Source organism: Coffea eugenioides, chromosome 7, assembly GCF_003713205.1.
Source record: "Coffea eugenioides isolate CCC68of chromosome 7, Ceug_1.0, whole genome shotgun sequence".
NCBI classification, from domain to species: Eukaryota; Viridiplantae; Streptophyta; class Magnoliopsida; order Gentianales; family Rubiaceae; genus Coffea; species Coffea eugenioides.
In genome coordinates, this window is record NC_040041.1 from 14,136,738 (window position 1) to 14,164,480 (window position 27,743).

Sequence of the window (27,743 nt, forward strand, 5' to 3'; positions counted from 1 at the left end):
TCAAAAATAGAAAGTCAGCAAAAAAAATAAAAAGTGACTCAAAAAAAGAAAAATGAAAAAATAGGTTTTCACCGATTTTACCGATTCTTGGTTAAAACTTGGCCTTTTACCGAGTTTGACTGAAGTTTTGACTGGCAGATATTTGGGGAGATTCAGACTGAATACTTAGCCGGTTCCGATTCAACTAGTCAGATCAACTAGTCCTGTCAGAATTTGAAAACATAGGTTACCACTTACCTCTTGACTTATGTCCTATTTTGCACTTCCCCCTTGTAAAAGTCCTTAATGTTTGTCCCATTTTGCACTTTCCCCTCTAATGTTAATTTTGGTACACTTAACTCCCTCTGTTAAAACATTAAGAAACAACTAAATTGTCAAATCTATCTTCAGTTCCAACGATTGGAATAACTAAAAAAAAAAAATTGCTCTTTCTCTTTGTTCTTAATAGTCATACCTGCTCTTGTTCAGTCGGATACGAGTCATGCTCACCAGAATCACTACCACAACCCAAATAACTCCATCTTCTTATCTAATTCTCTTGTACACTACCATCACAACCAGCTTCTGCATTTATTCTGCATTTTCCGTTCCTTTATTCTAATAAGCTGCAAAAATAGTTTGCTACCATTCTTTTCTCTCTCTTTTTTTTTTCCCTAGATGAAGTAGGGATTAAGATTAAACTTCAAAAACGAAAAAGCTTTAAATGTCAGTTATTTCGGCAGAATGCTCTAATAATGTACACCAATTGGATGAGATACTGAGACGAGGTGCAATTGTGAAAAAATAGCTCGAAAATGCAAAAATCTTTGGAGATAATTTTATGGTTGCTTGAATCACATGGTAAGCCTCCTTTTTTCTTTTCTTTATTTTTGAGTTACCTTATTCCCTTTACTTGATTGTTTGCTTGTTTTTTTGATTTGTTTTATAAACAACAAATAACCTTATTGCCTTTGTCAATTTGGATAGACCCAAAGGGCATATGGATAATTCAAGTGGTTAGATCATGAACTTTGTGACACAAGGCGACGAAAATCTAAATACATTCATGGAGTGCTATGAAAGAAGGAATGGAGAACGAAAAATGAGTGCCAAAAACTTAAAAGAGACAATCAAGATTTAGCTGTAGGAAACAGTATTTTGGAGGCTGAATAGGTAGCCTTGCAATGTAAACTCAAAACTAGGAGAAATAAGATTTTGAAGAGACAGCACGGAGAGAAAAATTGCAATTCGATAATTTATATGCAAAATTTGATGTGCATTCCATAATTTATATGCAAGACATAATTGCAATTCATTCCCAAAACTAGCTTCCATAAATATATAAATGATATTTAATTGCATACTCATCAGTCATCAATAGCGACTAAACTGGGGAGGATGGGTTAGGTGATTCGGAGGAGAGAATGTAAGTGAAAGATCTCGAATTTGAACTCTCTTGCTTATACTAAAAAAAAAAAAAGCAGCTGAGCAAATAAACATCTGGTGAAGATCTACTATCATAATAAATTAAGGTAGTTCAAATATACCAGTCATAAAATAAAATACATCTGTTCAAATATACCAGTCATAAAATCTACCAGTCAAATAAACCAGTCATAAAAGCTACTTTCATAATAAATTAAGGTATTTCAAATATACCAGTTATAAAATCTAGACAATACAAAAGATGTGTTTGTTGGCATTGCCTAAAACAGGAATGTACCAAGGCAGCCCTTTCACCTGAAATACTCCAAGCTTTTGTACTAGAATCAATTCATGCATTTGTTTTCACTCATTTGGATGTAACACCCTTTGACAGACTTTGAACTAGAAATGGTTTTCCCCTATCCATATGTAAAAGGTGATGAAGTGTTTGCTTTCCCATGCTCAAGCGTTAGTTTTTTCATGTTTTAGGGATAAAGTATCCAAAATTGAAGTTTACGAATTAAACTGGAATAGATTTCATACTTTTAAGGAATAAAGTGTACAAAATTGAAGTTTAAAGACTAAAGTGGAAGTGTTCAATAGTTTAAAACTTTAAAGTGAAACTTTATTATAAATGTGATGTGTCCATCCACAGGGTAAGTAAAGTATATTTTTGCTATACTATCAAAATCCACCAGAAAACCCAAAAATTAAAGGGTGCAAAGTTGGAATTAATCCATTTTGAAAATAGTTGTGCTTTCATGGGTGCATCTTAAATCTTTTAATAAATTTAAGGCAATTCATTCCCCTCTTTTATGAATATATTTAGACGATTCCAATTATTCTATTTTTAGCTTATTCAAAGTTTTTTCATGCTTAGATGGTTCAAATTTGAGACATTTCTCGTTCTAGGCATTTTCAGAAGGATTTTTCTGATGGGTACCTAAGGCACTCGTCAATATACCTAAAATTTATATAACCTATCATATATATATATATACACACACACACTAACAATTATTACCTTTCTTTACATTTATACGTTTTCTCCTATTAATCTTATTACTTTTCAAAAAATCTAACACCTAAATTATATCTTAATGGGTGCCGAATGATAGACCATTTTAAAAAATGCAATAGTCATTGTAAGATGCAATTCATTGTGAAAAATTGAGGATCAGGCTTCTCTGCTGTCACTAGTGGTGATTGTAGGATACAATATAGACACTAATTCAAGGGATATACATACTATTATAACAAATGTAAACACTAACATAACAACATATAAAAACACAATAATTATTTGTTGTAACATAATAATAAGAGAGAAAATTTATTGTATTTTTACACCTTATTGCGTTAATGTCCAAATTTACTATATTAATATCCACAGTGTCTACAGCAGAGGCCCCTGATCCAAAAATTGATAAGTTGATTTCCAAGGTTTATATGGTAATTGGTCATGTTAAGTGTCTTTTTTTTAATCTGTTTTTCTACTTCTTTGTCAATTGTCAATTTTATCCATATGTACTGGGAGTACATAAGATTCCTTTGTTTGATCTACTAGGGAGGGAGTACCGGTGTATCGCACGGGTGTTTGGTGTCTGTGGTTAAAAAGAATTTTTTATTGAACAAATAATAGTACATTTTGAAAAGAAATAGTCATCAAATATGACAAAACTAATAATAGTATATTCTAATTGCAGTACACATTTGTATACTTTGTTTTATTAATACTTTTATAATTTTACCATTCCCAAAAGGCCCTTACAGATGTCGGTTGAAAATCATCCAAGAGTAGACATAAATTGTTTTAGACAAAAGAATATTCTCCAACAGCTAGTTATAGCAATGTGTTAATTGCACAATGTGTTAATATGATTTTGTGTCAATTGCACAACAAAACTCATACTTCAATTAAATGTGTCTATAACATCATTTCAATAATTACACCAACACATAAACTTATATGAGTTGTACTTGATGCAAAAACGGTTACAAAATAATTTCATATTCCAAAAATACCCAAATGTCTCCATAAATCAAGGGATAATTTCAGAAACCTCCTCTGAGATTTCTTATAATATCACTCAGCTCTTCTGAGATTTTTAAAATCTCACTTATCTCTCTTGAATTGACATTTCTTATAACATTTTAACCCCTTTGGAGGAAATAATAGAAAGATAAAACTTTTGTTCCAATACTACTCTTATATTATCCTACTTATGAAATTTATAACAACAATAAAAAAATAAAATGAGGTTAAATTTTTGTAAAGTGTAAATTTATTGACATAAACTATTTATTTTAGTTGTATTGGAACAAAAGCAAAATTTACACCTTGAAAAATTCACACGTATGAAGAGTTTATTTTAGTTTTCAATACGACACATATTTTTCAAAAAAATATCTTGACTTCCTTAATTGTAACTGTTCACGAAATCTTTTAAGGTGTTAATTACTCTCTAAAATCTTCCTAAGTAATTGATTTTGATTAGATTTAATTTATTTATATGTTTTGCTATTACACCATGATTCCAATGTAAAGAAATATGGACCATTATTAGTTAGCAATTTGTTTTTTTAATTTACATTTTTTGCTTTTAAAAATTTTGTTTTGTTTTGCCTTTTTGGTTAAATAGTTATTAGGAGCAAGGGTAGTGTTGTTAATTTATGACTTTTGATAGGAATATTTAGTCTTATCAAGTTGACAAGGGAGGTAAATGAGATTTTAAAAAATTGAAAGAAGTTGAGTGATATTATGACAAATCTCAGGGGAGGTTTCTGAAATTATCCCATAAATCAAACTTTTAAATGTAGGCATTTCGGTAAATATACCTAAACAAATGTTGCCCTCAATTGTATCAAAAACTTTAAAAAAAACTACACAATATTCCACATTCCCAAAAAGCCCCTCACGCGGTTGAAATTTAAACCCCCTTGATCACAACTCATTCTTATATAGTATAAGGATTTGGAAGATCTTCTATGTTTTTCCATTTAGAATTTTTTCAAACTAACAAGGTGATAATATACTAAATTTTACAATTCATCTGTGGAAGTTCCAATCCAATCCAGACAAATCCTTTGTGTCCTTTTGTCTTGTGGTGATTGTAGATGCAAATTAACCACTCCTTTTTCGTCCACATCTGATTGATCTTCTAGTTGGACTGCAGAACAATAGAATATTGCTGGAGACCATTTAGCTCCCTTAAGCCCTCCATCCATATGCATCCATTGGATAGAAACAGAGGGATTTATGTGAAATGGTTTTTATATTAATTCTATTTAATCGTTCATGGTGAAGATGTTGTGACATTTGTGTCAAAGATTATTGTGCTTACAAATTCTATATAAGCCTTCCTTCTTTTTTTTTAAGTCCAAATTAAATCTCTGTGTTTCAAAAGTTTTGTAAAATTTTTGTTCGATCCAGCAATAAAACTTTCAAGCAAGGTTTAGACCACGAAGTATTCATAGACTGCAAAAATGCAAAATAACTTGATCATGGTTCTTACTTTACAAGTTGCTGAATTCATGTTAATTTTCACCCACTTAATATTAGCTGGTGATGGTTTAGTTTCATACATCATTACAACTGCACTCAACGGACAGAATCATGCAAATAATAGAAAATTCTAAAGTAATTAAGTTCAAATAAAGATTTTATCATATTAGTATAAAGCAATGTTTATTCCTAAATGGAAAGCTCAATAATGAATATTTGGTTGGGTAGTTAAGTCCCTGGGTTGGCTCCAAGAGTTGCCGGCTTTTGAAGTTCAATCTGGGATTAGGTTTAATTAATTCAATGAAAAGTCATTTACTGGAGTTGAAAAAATAACTAAAACCATACTGAAAAATTTTACTAATACTGTCATTGAAAGCAATTTAGTTTGTCAAAATTAAAAATAAGAACATTATATAAGTTTGTCTAACGGGTATCAAATGGACACTCACCGAGAGAGGTATCAATTTTAATTTTTTTCAAAAATTAAAGTTAAGAAAATGTTTAATGTAAAGGGAATTAAAAATATAAATGTATCATGTATGCATATTATTACGTGCTAATTTTTATTTAAATTTGTTGAGCTAATGGGTGCCCAAACTCTAAAAAAAGAAAAAAAAATAAAAAGGGACATGTACCATATGTAGCAGAATTTTTAAATGCGTAAGTGGATTGCCTCTTGATATTGCAGTAAAGGCTCCAACCGAATTCATAATTTTTCTCCTTCTATAATCAATAATATTATGCGACGCTTTTAACTCATATAATCTATCCTTAAATCGCTCTTAAAGCAAATCGAAAGAATTAGGGTTTTTTTCCTCTTCAGATGGCTCCGGGAAAGTTACTTTCCTCCGACGAAGAACTTGGAGTTTATCAACCAGCGGCGGAGGATCGAGGAATCGACGGAGAAGAAGTAGCGGACAAAGACGCCGACCAAGGAAAGCCATCCTCTTCCAGCGAAATGTCATCCCTAAACCGGGATAGACTTCAGTTTGACGACCTCGACGCCAATTACGAGTCCGGAGAGGATTACGAGTACGTGCGCAGCACCGAGTCCGATTCTGACGGGTCCGAATCCGAGCCCGAGGGGTCGGGGTCAGGGTCCGAGCCCGAGTCCGACTGGTCCGAACACCACGCTTTCCTGTTCGACCCTTTTTTGGACGAATGGTCTATAAAAAATGATGAAGAATTGGAGAAATATTATGATGTGGTATTTGATTTGAAGAAGACAAGAGGCCGTTTTTTTAACTGTCTTGAAGACTTGAAGACTGGTGGCGTTTTCTACAGGAGTGTTAAGAACAGGGTGAATACTGCTATTATTCACTATAACAAGAAAAATCAAACTGGCTTTAGAGCAGGCAAGATTTTGAATTGCGTTCTCAATGCAGCTGGGGGTGCCAAGCTCTATTTGACCTTTGTGGCCAAGGATTTCAATACTGGTGATGTGCGGGAATTCCAAGCGTGTGTGTATGAATCTGCTGCTGGGGGTGATACTGATAGGAGGGTCAACCTTTGCAGGCTTAAAATTCCTAAGAAGCCATGCGAGGGTGATGGCAAATGCGTTTGAAGGAGGTTGAATTTCATGCTTGACTTGGGAATTGAGTGGATGCTACTCATGTGTGTGGAGATTTGAATCTTTGCTGAAATCACTTGGGAATATTGTCCACTTAGATGCTGAAATTATTTTGTTGCTGGTTGCTGGTTTTGTTTTTGTTGGTGTGGTCGTTGACTCGTAATACTTTGTTGATGATTTGGTCTTTTTGTTTATGTCTGCGTCTGAGTTTATTGTTATGGTCGTTTACCAGGTGGCTGCTGAGTTTTATTTGTATTACCATGTGATGGAACTTTAGACCTGTTAGTAAAGTCGTATTTGTTTTTGTGATTAAAAAAAAAACATTTAATCTATCCTTGATATCTAAACTAATTTTTTATCCATGTTTAATAGTGTCTTATTGTAAAATTATACTTTTTTTTTACAAAATTTAATGACATTTTTTTTCCTTCTAAGTCCATAATAGTGTATTGAAGTTTGAAATTTGCAAGTTATCATAGAGTATAAAATACATGCAATTAAATGCCTTAATCTACGTTTAAAAAGTTAAAATTTTCCAACTAACAAAACATACATAATTAGTTTTTCTTCATTTCTTCTGCAGTTTCTCTTTGCTAAAATTTCACTTTAATGTTGGATTAAAAACTTTTAGTTGTTTGGATTGCATTTTTCTAGATTTTTTGTAGATTTTTCTAGATTTTTTATAGAAAAATTACTGTAGCGATTTGATATATGTGAAGTAAAAAGGTAACTGGGAAATGTGTTCACGGAAAACATAGCAATTTTTCTTTGAAAAATGGCTGTCCAAACAAGTTGTATTCCATGGCAATAGTTGGCCAACCTACCTTCTTTTTGAATTTATCACAAAAAAATTATTTTTTGAGCTTAACTGAAAAACATTGATCTAATTGTGAATAAGAAAGGCTTTACAATTTATACTAAACAATATTAGCGGAATAAAAATGAAAAAATAACTATATTTTGGTTTTTTTAAAAAAAAAGAAATATAAAAACATCTGAATTTTTAGTCGTCCGCTCTTGGAAAGTTGCAAATTTTGATAACGTCCTTGAACTTGTTTACAGCAAATACTAAATGACTCATAGCATAGACGTAGGATTACAAAATAAAATAAGTTTTTTGTAACTAGTATCTCTTTTCTTGTAATTAATTAAGTTTTCAAATTTGTGCAGTTTTATCTCGTTCTGCATAAAATACACAAATATAAGCCAAAATCTAGGCTGTTTCTTTAATGAAATCATGCTGTCTGATTAGAACACTTGCTCAAGCCTAAAAAAAATAGTATTACGCTAATCAGACTTCATTACAAATAAATATATATTCACACTGAATATACCACTTCCAAATTAAGCAATGCAGTTGGCTGCCATTTTAAGAGGGCAATGACCATCTGGAACTGGAATTTGACTAAATTCTCTACAATATAGACAAAGTCCAGCTAAACCAAAGTAGATGTCAAAAACAGTTTTGTTTGTGTCTCCTTTTATTCATGCGAAAATCCTGCAATAACATGACAAAATATTTTAGGGTTAATAACACTTTGCATCTCTGAATCTATGGGGTGTTAACACTTTACCACTCTGTACTTCAAAAAAATATGTACTTGCCCCCCCAAATGATTATGCTCTGTACTTTTAATTTTTGACAACTCGTGTGCATGTTTTTCATCTCAAATTACCCCCAAGCTTCTTAATTTTTCAAAAGTCAAGCAAATTGATATAACAAAATCATACTTTTACTACAAACATAAAAAATTGTCAAGAAAGACTACATTATTTTATCACAATAAAATACCATTTTGTTCATTTTAAATTACAATGTATACATATATATTAGTACTATAATACATTATATATAAAATGGGGGCAGGCTGTAGGTGGTGTCCTATTTAAATCGATGCTAAATTATACATAAGTCTACACAATGAGTTAATGAAATTGCTGTCAAACATCACATCATGTAGTGGCATAATATTTAATAAATATATAATAAGTGAACGCAACAAACTAAAAGTTGACCATTGAGAAAATATGAAGACTGGGGGTAATTTGGAAAGAAAAATTTGCACATGGGTTTGAAAAGTACAAATATAATTCACTTGGGGGTGCAAAATATATTTTTTTAAAATTCAGGGTGGTCAAGTGTTACCAGTTACCACTCGAGTGAGGTTTGTTTGTGTTTTTTTTTTTTTTGGGGGCGGGGAGGGGGGTTATTAACCCAGTATTTTATTTTCTCAACTTAGAACCTGAATTTGAATCCTAATGAAGCCCAACTGATCTTCTTTTCCATCTTGCTCTTAAAAGCTTCATGAAACTCTTTCAAAGTTGAATGATTTAGTCAGAAGGAGACATCATGACTAAGAGAATTCATTTTGATCCTCCTTCGGATGGATTTTTAGACTTCCAAACTGCAGATGATTACTGCACGTCATATTCTTTACCATTCTGGATGTGCAGATCACCAACAGATTCTGTCTATGAACTTTCTCGTTTGCTCTCACCCAACCATTCAACATCTTCTCCATCGTCCTCAAGATTTCAAGCAAAAGAAGATGGTAGAGAAGTGCTGATGGAGCTAATAGAAAACATGCCCGAGTCATCCTACGAATTGTCCCTCAGAGACATTATAGATTACCAGCAAAACCTCGAAGAAGAGGCGCAAGAGGAGCTGATGATCATGGAAAGAGATTCAGTCCCTAACGCTAAGGTTGTCGTGAAAAAGAATACAAATTCGAGCACAAGAGTTCAGTCCTCACAAAGCGGAAGCAATAGTATGAACATCAGAGTTTTCTTGTTAAAGATATTAATCCCAGTGCCTCTTGGTTTCAAGGCAAAGGGAGGCAATAAAAGAAGTTCCTCAAGGATTACTTCAAGATCATCATTTGATGGATCTGAGAAACCAATGGCAAAGGTTCGGTACACGATGAAAATGGCCTTTTCAAAGAAAAGGGATAGCAAGAAATGTGAGAGTTTGAACAAAAGCATAAATAACAATAGAACCAGCAAAAGCAGGTAATTTCCAGCAATATTCCTTGTGAAAACCAATGGTTTTTTTTTTTTTTTTAGTTTCATGGCACTGAATTTACACCATGCCTTGAAATAACATTAACTCATCGTTTATAGCAAGTCATTAGATGTCTGAAGTAGTACAATTTGGAAGTATAATGGATTTTCTTGGTGAAAGTTGAAATGATTAAATTGGTTTTAGGGGTCAAATGTTTTGTTACCTTGTAATATCTAGAATCAGAGCTGCAATTTACCTAATGAAACATAAACTAAAGCTTGAAGAAAACAAGTTTTACGCTTGTTGATAGTCTCTTTCAGGATGTCATATGGGTTATAATTAAGCATAGCAAAATTCTATAGCAAATTCGCTGTCACAGATGTATCAAACAGAAAAACGGGCATCATAAGTTTGGGGCCGGAATATCCTATATCACTAGGTGAAACTATGTAGTACAAAACAAAAGCATTAACTATATATATTGTGCAAATGTACAGAACATTAAATTAATTTTGTCTATTAGTGATGCAAATTAGAATTCTGGTATGTACCTTTCAGAGTTCTTTCTATACAATTTAAGCCAAAAACTGCAATGAAAGTGCTCAAGTTTTTGTACTCTTTCCATCCCACTAACATTGTCAAGTTTTATTTATTCAATTGAATTTCTCAATCTTCAAAACTCTATATGTTCTTTTCATATTATTTATGTTTTTTCTGAATTCTGAATTCTGAATTCCGAATTTCTATGTTTGTAGGGCTTCATGCCCTACTTAGTAAAATATAGTAAAATAATAAAAAGAAATATTGTATATAGTCATATTATATGAATTATTTCTCAAAAGTACGATTAAAGTTTCAGCTTATAAAATAAGCCTGGCAAAATTACACATAAATAACAGTATAGAATGATGCCAATAAGTTTGAAAAGAATCGAACTAAAATTATGCTTTCATTTACTATGATTTTTAGATGTTAAACTACATTAATATTAGTTTTAATTCACTCAAAATTTTGTATGAGATATTATGTTATCGTGTTTTATCAAAAGTTTTTAATTATATGCATATAGATGGAATAGGTTACCATGTAAGTCTTTTCTTTTTTTTTTTTACATATCTCATAAGAAACATATTTGTTGCAACAAAGATTTTAAAATATTGTCATAAATTTAAGTATTATTCGTGAGGTATAATACATGAAAAATTTATTATTCATTTCTTAAATCCCACTCTTCCTTACTAGAAAAGAATTTAAAAGAAAAAACTTGTTTTATACTTTTGTAGAAAAGTATAAATATTTTTAGAGCATTTAAAAAATACACATAATACAAGAGTTCTTTCGAATTATATTTACCAACGTCTACTAGTCGAGTATAATATGAATATGATTACATGAAAAGTCTCACCATTAAACAAACTTTTTCATTTGCTGTGCAGCGTGGTGAAGACCAACTCTCCATCTTGTTGGCAGTTCCTCAGCAGAAAAGTGTCAAACTAAAGTAGCCACGAATAATGGCAGATCTCTTTCTTGTTGCAGATACAGTATAGCTCAATCTTTGGAGACAAGACTTAGTCCAACCCCTTTTTTGACAATGTTATTAGTTCAATAAAGTTTCAATGATTTATTTTCTCGCATAGATTGTGTGAAATGTATAAAACTTCAGCATATTTAATTTAGATCTTATAAGATACACATAAACAAAGTTCACTTTTAAAATACTGGCAAATCTAAAAGCCTATATTTGAAGGTTCAATTGGATATATTCTGAAGGAAAAAGCTTGAATTTTACAAGAAAGAAAAGAACTTGAACTTCAATTTTCTAATTGATTGATATGTGTTCACGTATACTTACTATACACAAAGAAAAGGTCAATCCACAAAATTCCAAGTTGCATGCAAGATTGATCAAATAGCCTATAAACACATGATCTCAACACCTGGTTCAATAGAAAGATATTTTTAAGACCTCTGGCTCAATAGTCTAATCTCAGCACATGATCTGTTATCATGAATACTTAAAATGTACGTCTAAGAAAAGTTACTCAAGGTAATAAAATAGTCCGGTAGTTCATTTGGACTTCTAACGCTATTATCAACCTGTTTGAAATCCTCAATTATTGATTTCCAATCTTTTCAAAGAATACTATAATCTAATCCCTTATTAATTCAAACATTCGTGGTCAACACAAATTGATACCAAATTGACTAAATGGTAAAGAAATCCACTCAGAAGAAGAAAATTTTGGATGAAGAAAACAAATGTAGATGGTTGCCAGTTGCCATTTCAAAAGGGCAATGACCATCTAGAAACAAGAATTGACAAATTGCTCTAAAGAGTAAATTAGTCCAACAAACCCAACGTACACGCCAAACCGGTGCTGTTTGCATCTCCTTTTAGCGACACAAAAATCCCACATTAACAAGAAATAAACTTTTACACACACACACACACATATATAGTTCTCTTCCTAGAACCAGAATTCGATTCTTGAAGCCCAATTGATTTTCTGTCCCGTCTTGCTGTCTCTCTAAAATTACCAACTAAGGATTGATACTTTGAGTCAAGAAAATCTTTGAAAGTTGAATGATTTAGTACTAGAGGGAGGTACGATGAACGGGAGAATTTGTCTTGACTCTCCTTCAAATGATAATCTAGAGTTCCAAACTCAAAAATTCCATGCAGATGGTTATTGGACATCAAATTCTATACCGTACTGGATGAGTAGATCGTCCACAGATTCTGACAATGAAGCTTCTCATTTGCTCTCCAATGATTGTAGTACATCTTCTCCACCCTCCTCAAGATATCGAGCAATCGAAGATGGTAGAAAGGTGCTCATGGACCTGATGGAGAACATGCCCGAGTCATCCTATGAATTGACCCTCAGAGACATTGTAGATGAGCAGCAAAACCTGGAAAAAGAGGCACGAAAGGAGACGATGATCGCGGATAAACCTTTAGTCCATAAGTCTCATGAAGTCAATCCGAAAAAGGATAAAACTGCAAGCGCTAGCATGAACAGCAGAGTTTTCTTGTTAAAGATGTTCATCCCAGTTCCTTTTGCTTTGAAGGAAAAGGCAGTCAAGAAAAGAAGTTCCTCAAGGATTATTTCATCTCCGTCATTTGATGGATCTGAGAAACTAATGGCTAAGGATCGGTGCAAGAAAAGGATGGCATTTTCAGAGAAAAGGGATAGAAAGAAATGTGATAGCATCAGCAAAGGCAGGTAAATTTCAATTCATATTCAACTTGTTCAGTACTTCCTACTTCCTAGTGTATATATTGGTGATTAGTTCTAACTCAGTCCCATGAGTTCTAGTTTCAAGTAATTTAGTACTATATGCTTTTGTGAATTTAATTCTTAGCATCCCATTAGATATTTGAAATAGTACAATTTTGGAAAAATGATGAATGAACTGTGCTAAATTTGAAATGATTAAATGGGACTATTTGAAACTTAAGGATCAGCGATATTGCCTTGCAATATCAGGAATTAATAGAGCTGCAATTTGCCCAACGAACATATAAGTAAAAGTGTAGACAGCCACTAAAATCGGTCCAGTGGTCAGAGGAGAGTTTTTAAAGTCTTTCCATCTCTAAATTCAACGTTTGAATCCTGTGCCTAATAGTTGAGGGTGAGATAAATGTCTTGAGGGGGGGTAAAAAAGGGGCAAAGTGTGGACAAACACAATTATAACACTTGTTGACTCAAAAAAAAAAAAGGTATAACACTTGTTGATAGTCTTTCAAGATATGAGTAATATTTGGCATACCAATATTCTCTAGCAAATGCGCTATCAAAGATGTATCAAACAGACAAACGAGAAAAGAAAATTCCAGCATCATGGATTTTGAGAGAGAGTTTATCGTATTACCAGGTTAAACTTCAAATTTTGAGTGTCCAAATTTACAGAACTTCAAATTATGTCTATTAGTGATGTACATCGGAATTTTTGTAAGGGGGGGTTTAGACATTTTTCATCTATACATTTTAGAGCAAGCAATTGCACACGACAGTGTTAAAAATCCAAGACTCCCTCCATCTCATTAATTTTGTCACTTTTGTTGTTACAATTTGTTAAATTTCAAAACCATATATACATATATATAGTTTAACTTTTTTGAAAATTTGAAATATTTGGGTGGTGCTCCATGAAAACTTTAATATGTTGTAGTCATATTTCTTGAAGATTTATGCATATAAACACACGATATTGGTTGACCAAAAACCAAAAAGTAGGAGGTCATGAATGGGACTAGGACACGGGGAGTATTTTATGAAATGGAAAACTTGAGAATGTAATATCATCATTAAACAAATTTCTAAACTTGGATTTATTGTGCAGGGATGTTGAGACAACCTACGTATCTTGTTGGCAGTTATTCAGCAGGAAAAGCTCCAAACGGAGACCCAAAGATTCCTGTTTGATGGACAATTAGAAGATGTGTATTAGCATTACATAATTGAGTCTAATTCCTGTATGGTCAAGTGGTAATAATTTACTTTGATTTGCACTGAACGTGTGCGTCAAATGTATAAAACTTCTGCACTTTAAGGACATTGGAATTAGAGTCAAGTGGTGTAATATATATTTTGCACTAGCATTAGCTAGGGAAGTAATGTGTGTCTTGCATCAATGTTATTTCAGAGAGTAATTGGGAATGTAGATATATGATTGTCAATTGCTAGACACAAATTATTAAATAGGCTAGAGACAAGAAATTCTTGGGTGGTCATATACCACCACAGATCATGTTAAACAACTGGGAGGAGGGGCAGGAACGGTCACCGTTCCTGAAGATTCATGGCCAAGATTTAGCCAAAAAAATATAGATTATATTTTATACATCGTTTTTTCATATCATGTGTGAGATCTATAAAATTTTATTCTATAATTATATATTATTGAAAGTGAATTACATTGTATGTATACAGAGTTAAATACTGTGCATTTTGTACAAAACCTTCAGCAATGGTTGCTTTTGCAATTGTTCCTTGCCCCTGTCCAAACAAATGTAGACGTGACGGTTTAAGTTTCACGGTTCCTTTTCCTTTTTATTTTTTTTTGGGCAAACTCAATCTACAGGGTGGGATATCAATCCAGATTTTAATGAAAGATATAAAGTCCTACCTTCCCAATAATTTGCATATGCAAAAATATAAACTCGGAATACTACTCCCTAATCGGAATAGGACTATGTAACTGTTGGTCAAAAAAGGTCTATGCAATTGTTACAGTTCCGAAAGATAGCAATATTTAATGGTGTTAGTTTATGTCTGAAATAGTTAGCCATGCGGTGTTGTGAATCCCACATTGGAAAGTTCGATGATGTTAAAAAGGCTCTAATTTATTTTTTATAAGATCTAATTGAAATTGGATGTTGGAAATTTTTGGAGGAAATTTCAATATTTTAAATGAATTTGCCTTAAATTGATCTTTAGATTAAATTAAATTATATTTATGACCTTAAGAATAGCAAAGGATGTAATGCGATATAATGTCCTCTATAGTTTCAAAATGATTAACTCAAGTTATTTAGTAACTCATAAGAGATTAGGAAATTCGAAACGTTTTTGAAATTTAATGTCATCGGTTTTCTCTCCCTTCTCTCTAAAATCTTTCCTCCTTTGTTTTCTCTGCTAAAACATCTTTGCTGGTTCTAAATTGAATGGCTGCCCTTCAGCCATCGGCTGAGGGGCAAGGATCTCCTACAAAAAAAAAATCTTTCTCCCAACTCTTTTCACAGCCTTCAACATCTCCAATCCAAATTCGGCAGGCGACTTCTTATAAAGGTGAAGCTGCAGTCATTTTCTCCAAAGCAGATGCGGAAAAACTTGCGGCGCCGTTTCGATGGACTTTGGTTGGAAAATTTTCTCATGGGAGACCTTCGTTAGAGGATATTCGAAAGTTCTTTGCTTCGTTAAATCTAAAAGATCACATTTCCATTGGATTGATGGATTATAGACATGTGTTGATCAAGTGCTCTGCTGAAGAAGATTTTAACAGGATTTGGATGAGAGGAGTTTGGCATTTGAGCAAATATCCAATGCGTGTATTTCGTTGGACCAGGGATTTTCATGTGCATAGAGAATCATCTCTAGTACCGGTTTGGGTTGAGCTTCCAAATTTACCTATTCATTATTTTGATAAACACTCTTTGTTCTCCATTTTATCTCCAGCAGGAAGACCATTGTTCCTAGATTCAGCAACAGCCGCTGGAACGCGTCCTAGTGTGGCCAGGGTATGTGTTGAGATTGATGTAGCGAAGCCTGTTCTGCAGAGGATCTGGGTGGCTGTTGAAGAAGAATCAGGTTTTTGGCAAAAAATTGTTCCACAGAACATGCCACCATATTGCTCATCTTGCTGGAGATTGGGTCATTTGTCTGATAATTGCAAGAAGAACTTCACCGAGGATGGATATCGCCAGCAAACTAATCAAACCAAACGGCTGCAACATGGTTCAAAGTTACTTGCGAATAATCAGCATGGGGTAGTTATTACACCTGTGTGCAACCCAAAAGCTAAAGGGAAAGTTACAATGGATGTCATTACAGCTCCTGAACATACACGACTTCCTGGTACGCTTGAAGGCGAAGGTACGTCAACAGTTGCAATGGAGATTTCTGCTGAACAAGCTCGACTAGTCGAGGAACAGGAAACAATACTATCCCAAGAGGATAAACTCACCTACGTTGCTGCCGAACATCAAGTAGTCAAGGAGACAAAAGCTTCCGCTGCTGATGCGCATGGACAGTTGGATATTCCTACCCAAGATCATGATGTTGAGAAGGGAAGAAAAACAAAAGCTTCTGCTGCTGATCATGGACAGTTTGTTGCTGACGATGACAAGGAGGGACCATTGCATAATGAGCATACAGGAATTGCAACCCAATTGGAGGTTGTCCATGGTGATGGGTCCCAAACGGAAGTGGAGAAAATGGTGGGAGAAGTTCAGCAGCAAATGTCCGACACCAATGAATTGATAACTGACAATATCAATGGCAATGAAATTAAGGGGTCCCAACCTATTGAGCAGCAGAATTTGGGAAGTACACACCTACAAAAGGCCGACACTAATGAGTTCGATACTCTCTATGTCGAATTGTGTGGGGCTGATGTAGAAGATTCCACATCCAAGGCATCTGCTGAAGTAGCTTTGCCAACTATCGCGGGAAACTTATCTCCAAGATTGGTTGAACCAAGTGAGCCGTCAGTGGAGCCATTAATAAACACTTTGAACATTGACCAATCTGTAGTTGATGAGAGGAATTGCCGACAAGAAAGGGTAAAGGGTGTGCGAGCATGTATCCCATCCGACAGACAGTTACGTTCAGCAACATCATCACACAGCTCTATCCAGGTTTTTTCTCATGATTAGTGGTCTATTTTGGAATATTAGAGGGGTATCTAAAGCCCCTAATTTAAGAAGATTGATTAAATTAGTATGTATTCACCAGTTCAAGTTTGTTGCGATTTGTGAACCTAAGCTACACCTGACCAAAATTGAGTCCATTCGTCTACGACTATTATTTGATTCTACCTGTGTTAATTGCTCGGGTGATATTTGGATATTCTATAGTAGTTCTTTTGTATGTTCCATTGTTGGTAGTTCGGATCAGCATATTTCTATACATGTTCAAAGTCAATTGCTTTCTACTCCAATAGTCATGTCTTTTGTCCATGCGAAGTGTTCAGTGGAGGAGCGTCGTGTCTTATGGTGTTCCTTATTAAATGATAAGCCAAATTCTCTTCCTTGGTGTATTGGAGGTGACTTTAATGTTATATTAGCTCCTCATGAAAAACGGGGGGGACGTCCTTTTGCTATAGCGGAGGGGGCGGATTTCATGTCCTTTATGGAAGAAGCAGGGATATTTGATGTAGGATTTTCAGGAGCTAGCTTCACGTGGTCTAACAATAGAAGAGGGAGAGCTCGGGTTTCAAAGAGGTTGGATAGATTTTTAGTCAATGGGGCTTGTTTGGATTTCTCCGACGTAATTTCTGTGCTTCACCTGGCAAGACATCCCTCGGATCATGCACCCTTGAAAATTTCATTTGAGAATCGATCAGAAAATAAGCCGCGGCCTTTCAGATTTTTAAATGTCTGGACGACTAGACATGACCTCTTGGAGGTGATTCGCCAGGCTTGGAATCAAGATGTGGGTGGATCTCCGTTGCGTGTTTTGTGTTCTAAATTATTGGCAACGAGGAGGGCTATTCAGACATGGAACAAGCAACACTTTGGGAATATATTTGATGCAGTTCATTCTGCGGAATTGGAGGTCCAACGTGCAGAGGAAGCTATGGATCAATATGTATCGGAGGAATGTCAAATTGAGCTTAGCAAGGCTCAGGCAGAGCTGCGCCATGCATTGTCAATTGAAGAACAATTTTGGAGGCAAAAATCCAGGGTAAAATGGCTCAAACAAGGAGATCGTAATTCAAGGTATTTCCATGCGGTAGTCAGGCAAAGACGGGTTCAAGGAATGATACACCGCATCAAAAAGTCAAATGGGGTCTGGGTGGATACAAATGCTGATATAGCAACTGAGGCAATATCATATTTCTCTAACCTCTTCACGGGTTCTTTGCAATCAGCTTCTGATATGCAGCACTTAATTTCGCCCATGATCTCGGAAGAGGATAATGCAAAATTGGAGGAAGTGCCTTCGATTGACGAGGTTTATCGAGTAGTGCGATCAATGGATGGGGATAGTGCTGCTGGCCCAGATGGTTTCACAGGTAAATTTTTTACATTCGCCTGGGAAATTGTCGCCCAAGATGTCTATAATGCGATACTTAGCTTTTTCTGTGGGGCAGAGTTACCTCGTTTCATCACCTCTACCTCCATTGTGTTAATTCCAAAGAAGCCAAATCCTCAGGAGTTTTCTCAATTTAGGCCCATCAGCTTATGTAATTTCTTCAACAAGTTGTTATCCAGGATCTTAGCTGATAGAGTGGCTTATGTTTTGCCAAAAATCATTTCACCCCAGCAGACAGGCTTTGTGAAGGGCCGTAATATAACAGATAACTTTCTGCTAGCTCAGGAAGTAGTATCGGGTATTGCAAAAAAGAATAGAGGTGGGAATGTTGTACTGAAGCTAGATATGTCTAAGGCATATGATCGGGTAGCATGGCATCATATTATTGGTGTTCTTAGGAGATTTGGCTTCGGGGAAATATTTATTGACCTGGTATGGCGATTGATCTCTAATATCTGATTTTCGGTTATTATAAATGGGGCTTCACATGGTTTCTTTAAGTCAACGAGAGGACTACGTCAGGGTGACCCATTATCGCCTGCATTATTCATTATTGGGGCTGAGGTATTATCTAGAGGTTTATCTAACCTTTCTATGCAATCAGGTTTTGTCAATTTCAAAGTCCCATATGCATGTCCCTCTATAACTCATTTGGCGTTTGCGGATGATATTCTCATTTTTGCAAACGGATCGTCCTACTCTCTGAAAGCTATCATGCATGTGCTTGAGGAGTACCAAAGATGTTCAGGACAGCTGATAAATGTGCTAAAAAGTTGTTACTTGGTTCATCCATCTTTACCACCGACAAGACGAAGGGTGATTGAACGTATCACAAATTTTACCTGGCAATCATTTCCGATTCGGTATTTGGGATTTCCACTTTACTTTGGGAGATGTAAATCGTCATATTTTGGGGAAGTGTGTCAGTCTATTCTAGGGAAAATAATGTCAAGGAAATCAAGGATGCTTTCCTTTGGAGGCAAGATAGTTCTAATCAAACATGTGCTAGCATCGATGCCACTATATCTGTTGTCAGCTGCAGTTATCCCGAATAAGGTATTTAGAACTATAGAAAAGGCCTTCTCGACCTTCCTTTGGGGGTCATCATCTGAAGAATCGAAATTTCACTGGATAAAGTGGTCTCAGATGTGTTATCCGGTAAATGAGGGAGGCGTTGGCTTCCGGAGGCTAAAGGACATCTATAAAGCCTTCTCATTCAAGCTTTGGTGGAACTTCAGAAAGGGTTTGTCGTTGTGGGCTGCATTCATGAAAGCAAAGTACTGCAGACTGCTACATCCTTGTCAGGTAGAAATCAGGACAACAGACTCGGCACTCTGGCGGAGAATGGTCAATGTTAGTCGACAAGTGGAGCTCTCTATGCTATGGGTTGTCAAAAACGGAGCTTGTCACTTTTGGTACGATAATTGGTTGGGGAGTGGTGCTTTGTTCCTCCGAGCGACGGTTGTCCCTAATCTATCATTTGATAATGTTTTCATCAATGGATATTGGGATGTGAATAAGTTATATCAGACACTGCCAAGGGAAATGGTGCCCTCCATTTTAGAGCATCCGGTTCCGGAAGAAGGGGGTGAAGCCGAAGTCATTTGGATGCCCACGACATCTGGAAATTTCTCTCTAGCATCTGCATTTTCGGAAATTAGGCAAACCCGCAATAAGTCTATGGTTTTTGACAGAATTTGGCATCCTCAACTCCCTTTGAAAGTTTCATTCTTCATGTTACGATTGTTGTTGGGGAGGCTGCCCCTACCGGACAGGTTATGTAAACTTGGCTTTCACTTACCGTCAAAATGTTTTTGCTGCTATTCGGCATCTGAGGAGTCAATTGAGCATTTATTTTCCAATGGCCATATAGCATCCACAGTTTGGAATTATTTTGGAGCTGCATGTGGACTGGCCTTTCCAGGGTCATCTTTACGGCCCCGCATAGTGGGTTGGTGGTTGAGTTCACAGCATTCTGAGATACGACGATATATTGGAAGCATTCTTCCCAGTGTAGTTTGTTGGAATATTTGGAAATCAAGAAATAAAGCAATGTTTGAGAATGTCCACATGAGTTCGCCTGCCATTTGTTTTGCCACTTTCTCGGATATCCAAAACATGGTTGAAATTCATTTCAAACAAGTTTTCCGAGTACAGTCATTTTATGATTTGTATGATTGGCCGTATTCAGCTAATATTGAGTTTATATACAAACTTGTTCGTTGGGAAACGAAGGAATCCGGTCGGTTCATACTAAATACGGACGGTTGTTCTAAGGGTAATCCAGGATTGGGTGGAGGTGGTGGAGTTCTTCGAGATTCAAATGGCATACCTTTGATTGGTTTTTCGGCATATTCTGGGGAAACTACATGTCTATGTGCAGAGGTTCGAGCCTTCCTTATTGGTCTTCAAACATGTGTGCATAGAGGGTTTGGGAATCTCTGCGTCCAGTCGGATTCTTTGGTATTAATTGGAATTCTTCAGCATCGTATTCAATGTCCCTGGAAGATTCGACGTGACATTAGGCAGATTTGGCAGTTTGTTAAAGACCCACATCGTTTTTCGCATTGTTACAGGGAAGCTAACAAAGTAGCTAATGCATTGTCCAACGTGGGAGTATCTCATCCAGAGCATCAAGTCAAGCTATACGAGTCCTTTAATACATTCCCAACTATGGCTCGTGGGGCAATTCGCCTTGATAGATTAGGGATGCCATCAATTCGGAAAATTAAGCGTATGAAGGGCTGAGTAAAAAGGAGATTTGAAGTGAGTTGGCTATGAAATGGGGCAAGGAGGTTTGTCTTTGATTTATTGTCTTTAGTGCTATCTGTTGTACTTTGAAATTGTCTTTTTCCGTTTGTAAAATTTGTTTTTATTAATAAAAGTGATACGAAGTTGTTAAAAAAAAAAAAAAAAAAAAAAAAACTCATGAGTTTAATCATATGTACATATGGTTTTCACTGCATCACACCAACGTGGGATATTATAATCAATCCTCACTTAGAAAACTTTGTGTCATGTAAAGCTCGTCATAATCCAATATTGTCCACTTGATCAATTTCAGACTCTAAAGATGACCCCTGCCGATGCAACATTTAGTCTTAGAGGTTCTAGAGGTTGCTCCATTGAATGTGGAACGTAACTTCTTACATACTCTTGCACAGTCGGAACCATAATATCAATTGAGTCCAGACTCATTTCGCACAGAAATCACACGAAATTTGTTTTGATACCAACTGTAGCACCCCAAATTTACGGGTTGGCCCAACTTATAATGATAATAGTAGGATATAGTAAAAAGTGTTCATGCCATATATGTTTTAACTAATTGTGATGTGTGTCTAGAACAATTTTCTATTACTTTCAAACTTTAGAAAATAGTGGTATAAAAAATATCACTCGCTTAAGAGAAAATATAACTAAAAGATTGACTTCAAAAATCGCAAAAGATGTGTTGATGAAGAAAGAATCTCTAAATGTACTTGCTAGTAAGAGTGCAATGATTCTAGTATCTAGACGACATAAGGGCTTCTTGTTATATAGGGTCTAACACATGCCATTGAGTCATGGCTATAGACGTTAAACATACAAATGTATGGGTGTCATTTCGGGTAATTCCGATTCCTGAGCTAGATACTGATTTACCTTGCTAAATTCCCAAACCCAAAGTCCAAATGGGCAAAAGATGGGCCAAATTTAAGTCCTAGTCCTAGCCCATCTACAAAAATAAAAATGATAGAAGCTGCGAATAAGTCATTGGGATCTTATTCCTTGCCTCACAGGACAGAGGCAAGCCAGTTGAGCAGTACAATAATGCTTTTTCTGATCAATTATACATCAATATTCTAGAGGTGAATAATATTTCCTTGTTATAATCAATTGTCAATATTCATTCAAGAAATATTTTTTTGATGGTTCTGGGCTTTTATGGCTCTATGAATCTTTCTTGATACCATTTGGGTTGGGTTGCATGTCGACTTATTTATTTGGATTTTAACTAACTCCCACGTAAGGCCAGCCTTGTTGATTTCTTGTTAAAATTGTTTGTTTGTCAAAATTGAAATTGTATGTTTGTTTGTTTGAATGATTTCTTGAAACATTTTGCAGCTGACATGTTTACGAATAGTCGAAGGCAAGAAGAGCGGACTGGAAAATATGGAACTCCCCGGGTAAATTTCCTTCACGTATATCTCTGCTGTAAATAATTGCTATCAGAAATATCCAACTTTTCCTTCTCCAAAATGGTTATAAATGCGAATATGTACTTGAGAAATGTATTTCTTTTGGATTTTTATCTGCTTAATTCGATTGTTTGGGAACATTCATTAGTAGCAGTTGATAGTTAGCATCTATTGTTTTCTTTGTTTGCTTTCAGAAAGTGGCGAGTCAGTTTCAGAATGCTACTGATGAAGGTATGCTTTGTCCAGTTCTTGTTTAAGCATATTTAATTACTTGCTTCTTTTGTACAGCGTTTATGAGGTTAAGGCATTTGATTAATAATTAGTCTTGACATCAGCTAGTGCTAACAGGGTTATAATGCAATGATATTGATTGAACACAAGAATATTTACTACGGCTTTTATAGTCCATTGCTGATCAAATAGAATTCAAGTTTTTGCTTAGCTGATATGGAGCTGGTAATGGGATGCCCAGATCCCTTCTTCCATAGAAGCTGTGTGACTGCTAAACTACATCCTTTCATCCGTGGAACGTATCGACAGACAGTCGATTTCTTGCCTTTAATTAATTGTTGTGTGAGTGTAGACTGGAACCTTTTCTTTTGAGGGGAAACATGCATAGGTGAACAAGGGTCTGAAACCAAAGTTTTGGGGCGAATGCCTTACTGCCAGGGATTGGTTGGCATTAAGGTCTAACACCATAGCCAGCAGGTTAAAGGTGGACACTTGATTTTGAGCCAATGTCCTCAAAGGTTGAAAACTCAAAATGGAAAATTTCTTGACCTTGCCACAGTCGCCACAACCCGGCCGGATGGTGATAACGGCTATCTGGGAGTATGAAATGATTCATGTTGATGAGGAATATGGGGAGCTTTTCTGACGAACAGGGTTTACGTTAACATACTCAAACATTACTGGGTGAAAGGGATTGATGAAGTTCATCTTTTTAGGCCTCATACCTTCTTATATTGCTAACTAAGGATATGATTTTTGTTGGCATATCCTGACCTGTGATGTATGATATCTATTAGTAATTGGTATTCTCCATCATGAGATAAAATATCCTACTAATAACCCTGTTCATCCTGATTTCACTCCTAGGGTTTGTGATCTCAAATTTCTGTGGTATCTATCTGTGAACATCTGTACCTAATTTGGTCACTATTCAGTGACAAAAGAGAGGATTGTTGCTAATCTAGCAAACTTTGAGCAAGTGTCTGGCTACTTGCTCATTACTGCTAACAAACCTCAATATGGCAGGTGAACTTTGCTCTCGGAGCTTTGTATTATCTCTGCAATGCATCAAACAAGGAAGAGATTTTGAAGCCAGAAGTCGTGGATATCATCGTAAGATATGCCTCAGCTGGTGCAGCTAGCGTGAGCTTTAGAAACCTGGCCCGGGCTTTTACCAAGCATAGGAAGTCAAGGGCTGATGACTCGAAGACGTGTAGAAATCTTTTTATCATGTGTTTCATTTCTATCCTAATTTCTTTTGTGACTAAACATTGCTATGTATATAAAATTGTTTTTACAGTGTGTTTCTTGTGATATATTCCAACTTCAAAATCAGTGCTTCATGATCAAAAGTCTATCACATTGCCAATACAAGTTGGTTCAATTGATAAGAACAGATCACTTTCTCATATATTTGAAACACTATTTGATGTGAGTCCGTGTTGGCAGGTGATCTGTAATAACTTCTGTAAATGATCTATATATAGTTTCAAGGTATGTTTTGATATATGATGGTGACCCATCCAAACTTTTCTTTACCAAAAAAAAAAAAAAAACTATCGCATTATTCTAATGACATTTTGTTTGATGGTTCAACTCCCATAAATAGCGAGTAATTTCGAAGAGGCCCTATTTTTTTTCTCAAACAAATTTGCCAATAACAATAAGGAGTGATGGTAGATGAGTCAATTTGCCATTATTCATATTAACATTGTGTCCCATTTGAGTAACATAACAGGGGAAGTGAATGATATTTATGAAGGTTCAAAAAATGTCAGTGATGCGGTCATATGGAATTTTCCAAAATTTTAAAACTTGTGTCCAACTACGTGAAATTGTCGTAAACCTAAGGGGAGTTTTATGAAATTGTCCCATTAATATATGAAGCTTGACATACAAAATTGATTTTTAGGGCCCTGGTGCTTTTGGTATCTACTTATCCATACATAAAGGTAACATTTGACAAAATGACTACATAAGAAAGCTTTGTGTGGCAATCACATATCAATAAAACTTCCAAAAACACAAAAATACAAAAAATAGAATACTAACCGCAATAGATTCCATATGATAACTAGATACCAAAAGCTAAGACATTATCCACTTGACTGAGTCCGCACGCATATTACTCTTTAATCAAATTAAAATAAAGTTCATTCGGTCGAAGGAGACATATGTACAACATCTCAGCATATTACTCTTTAATCAACTTAAAATAAAGTTGATTGATGAGATGATAAAAGTAAACTACATGATGTAACTTGAATTTTAAATTTTTTTGACTCGATAAAAACTCGTCCAAATTTCCAAGTACACTAAGAACAATCACTTTTCAATTAGATTCGACTCCCAAAATCTTGAATCGTAGCAAATAATTTTTTTTCCTTTCAATAGAAAAACAGTAAACATTAGTTTACTTTCATAAAGAACTCTTAATTAATGAGGAATCAGTAGTGTAGTTTATGCATCGGATCCTGAAGAAGTATATTAGTAGAATCACTTGGTACAACATCTTTTTACATGCATAAAGTTATCGAGACGGACAACATTTGATCTGACCAAAATACAATCACAAACATTTCTTACAACATCTTCTTACCTTCTAGGGCAACAGATTCACCAAGAAGCTGCCTGCCATAGTGATCAAAATCCAAACCTCCCTAATCATCGCTTGCTATAACCAAAAGTGATACTACTTTTGCTATCTTTTTCTTTTCAAACCCAATTTGTTTTACGTTTTCCCTGTTTTTTCAAGATTTTATTTTTAACTTTTCCATTCAAAGGAGTATACAATCCTTACATAGGGAGATAGGCCGACAGGTCCTAGACCTCACATTTACATTGCTAATGTTTCCTTCCAATTGAGTTAGGTATTGGAGACTTTTTAGATGTTTTTCGTATATATTTCTAACTCAAACTGGTGATCCAAAGATTATTAATTAAGATAGAATTGTTCATAAGATAATAGAGAATAAAACAATACAATACATGTTTTGTTTTATTGGCTTGCTATAATAGTACAAACAATATGTCCAATGACCAAGTCAGATTTGATGTAACATGCAAAAAAAAAAAACTCTTTAACGTGACATGCAAAAATCTCGAATTATTAGAACTTACTAAATATATTTAAGTTGTCGATGAATTACCTAAACCATTGTCTTTGTCCGAAGCATTATGTGTACTCTGGCGAAATGACCAAGTAAACTAAAATTCACTTGACATAAAATAAAATAATTGTGCCCATTTGTATTTGATTTGTCCTTGATCTTTTTTCTTTTTTTTTTTAAAGGTTGAATTGTCATAAAGCGAAAAGAGTTTATCAAATATGACTGAAGCCACATACATAAAGCTCAATGCAAAGAACAAAAATCAGCTGGCAGCGAAACTATTTTTTATTTGTTGTTAGATTGGTTTCAACTACTCGAAGAAGTATATAAGATTTCATAGGATAATGCCACAATAATAACTATATATGCTACTTGTCTGTTTATTGAACTCTTATTTCTCCAATCAGCACCTGATACAAGGCTTCTTATCACAAATTACCTAATTGGGTCCGTTTGGATTAGCTGTTTTTGGGGATGTTTTTGAAAAATTTTACTGTAACAGAGTTTGATATTTTTAGAAAATATTTTGAAATATTTAAGAGTAGAAGAGTTTTTAGAATATATTTTGGGATATTTTTTAAATATTTAAAAAATTTAGATTACTTTTTAGAGTTCCTTTTAAAGTACTTTTTAAAAATTTTAATAGTATTTGAAAAATTAGTTTTTGCAAACTGGAAATCATTTGTCTTTTAGAAAGTGAGGGGGAAAGGAATTAGTCAGCAGAAAATGTGTAAAAACCGAGAGTTAAGTTTTTGTTCTAAGGCTCGTTTGATGTGTTATGCATTTACATTAGATACAAATTCCAGTACATGAATTAGATAATTCTTAATTGAACCAACCACCCAAAAACAGAAAACAATTATAAAAAAAAAAACCTTTGAAGGCAGATGCTATTTCTGAAATCAGCTTGCCAGGTGAAACTTCAGACTTCATTACATATGCTAGAGTCTTAAAAAAAAGAGACTTATATTGACTAAGTCTGAGGTTCCAGAAACTCTTCTTGAGGAAAAATAAATTAAATAATTCCAGTCCTACTAAAGAAATCCCCTATTAAAAGGAAGACAATTTATTTATTTTTCTCCAGACGGCAAAAGTGCATTTGTCCTCAACCTTTGACACCCCAGGATCAAACCTGAAGACTCTACATCTATACCCCGCTCCTGGTTCTCCTCCTTCCACTCCTCTTCCCCCCCCCCCCCCCCAACCCACCCTTCTCTTTCAAAGAACAATCAAGTTAGGAAATGATGAGCTACCTTTGTGCTCTCCATCTCATCTGTCAGTCTGATCGCGAATGCAGATGAAGAGAATTCATCAGGTTCGTTTGCAGGATGAGCAACCATCAACAGATAATTGTAAATGTGGTTGTGAAGGAAACGATGAACTAGATTTCGACTCGGAGAATGAGCTTATAGATGATCCCGCCACTTCCTCGCTGCCTCGATGGACGAGTGCGACGGCTCCAAAGGATTTTGTTTGTGGATCTCCTCCTTTCCTGTCATCTAGCAACCAAAGCAGGTATTTATCTTCTCAGGAGGGATCAGAAGCTACTGCAGATGGTGAACAGGTGCTCATGGAGATGATGGAGTGTGAGTCTCCATATGAAGAGCTGTCCTTTAAAGATTTTATTAGAGAAGAGCAAAATATGGAAGAGCCCGGACAGGAGGAAGTTGGAAAGGAAGATGGTGGAAGCTGCAAGAGCAAAGTTAAACAGGAGCAAAAAAACAGAAACTGCAAACAGAAGAAAATATCAAGGGATTTTAGCACGGATAGTGAACGTTTACTATTAAAAGTTTTTGTTCCAGTTTTTCTAGGTTCCAAGATGGCAAAAATAATTACCACGACAACACCTTCAAGGATGGCAAGTTCAGATATAGACTCGACTAGCACAGACAGTACTCACCAGAAGATGAATAATACCAACAGCAAAAGTAGCTCAAAGAGCAGGAAAACCAGGTAAATTTCTCAGCTCTGGATCTTAT

At 35.1% G+C, this 27,743-nt stretch overlaps 3 protein-coding genes across 3 annotated transcripts; all 3 read left to right on the forward strand.

Moving 5' to 3' along the window:
- Positions 1 to 8,829: 8,829 nt before the first annotated feature.
- Positions 8,830 to 10,254, forward strand: LOC113776986. Its single transcript, XM_027322037.1, has 2 exons — positions 8,830 to 9,488; positions 10,236 to 10,254. Exons 1-2 carry the CDS (start codon positions 8,830 to 8,832, stop codon positions 10,252 to 10,254), a joined length of 678 nt encoding a protein of 225 aa, XP_027177838.1.
- Positions 10,255 to 12,109: 1,855 nt separating this feature from the next.
- LOC113777445 lies at positions 12,110 to 13,955 on the forward strand. Its single transcript, XM_027322526.1, has 2 exons — positions 12,110 to 12,707; positions 13,828 to 13,955. Exons 1-2 carry the CDS (start codon positions 12,199 to 12,201, stop codon positions 13,919 to 13,921), a joined length of 603 nt encoding a protein of 200 aa, XP_027178327.1. The 5' UTR covers positions 12,110 to 12,198; the 3' UTR covers positions 13,922 to 13,955.
- Positions 13,956 to 17,150: 3,195 nt separating this feature from the next.
- On the forward strand, positions 17,151 to 27,721 carry LOC113776988. Its single transcript, XM_027322038.1, has 7 exons — positions 17,151 to 18,674; positions 18,765 to 20,976; positions 22,350 to 22,411; positions 22,618 to 22,654; positions 23,452 to 23,522; positions 23,681 to 23,797; positions 27,062 to 27,721. The coding sequence occupies exons 1-7, from the start codon at positions 17,151 to 17,153 to the stop codon at positions 27,719 to 27,721; spliced, it is 4,683 nt and encodes a 1,560-aa protein (XP_027177839.1).
- The last annotated feature ends 22 nt before the right edge of the window (positions 27,722 to 27,743 follow it).

What these genes read in the sequence shown, in the direction of transcription:
- LOC113777445 (XM_027322526.1), top strand. Translation starts at nt 12,199, where the DNA reads ATGAGTAGATCGTCCACAGATTCTGACAATGAAGCTTCTCATTTGCTC. An exon ending in GATAGCATCAGCAAAGGCAG is followed by an intron (nt 12,708 to 13,827) that starts GTAAATTTCAAT and finishes TTTATTGTGCAG; the next exon opens with GGATGTTGAGACAACCTACG.
- LOC113776986 (XM_027322037.1), top strand. Translation starts at nt 8,830, where the DNA reads ATGACTAAGAGAATTCATTTTGATCCTCCTTCGGATGGATTTTTAGAC.
- LOC113776988 (XM_027322038.1), top strand. Translation starts at nt 17,151, where the DNA reads ATGTCTTTTGTCCATGCGAAGTGTTCAGTGGAGGAGCGTCGTGTCTTA. An exon ending in GGGAAATATTTATTGACCTG is followed by an intron (nt 18,675 to 18,764) that starts GTATGGCGATTG and finishes GGACTACGTCAG; the next exon opens with GGTGACCCATTATCGCCTGC. An exon ending in GAAAATATGGAACTCCCCGG is followed by an intron (nt 22,412 to 22,617) that starts GTAAATTTCCTT and finishes GTTTGCTTTCAG; the next exon opens with AAAGTGGCGAGTCAGTTTCA.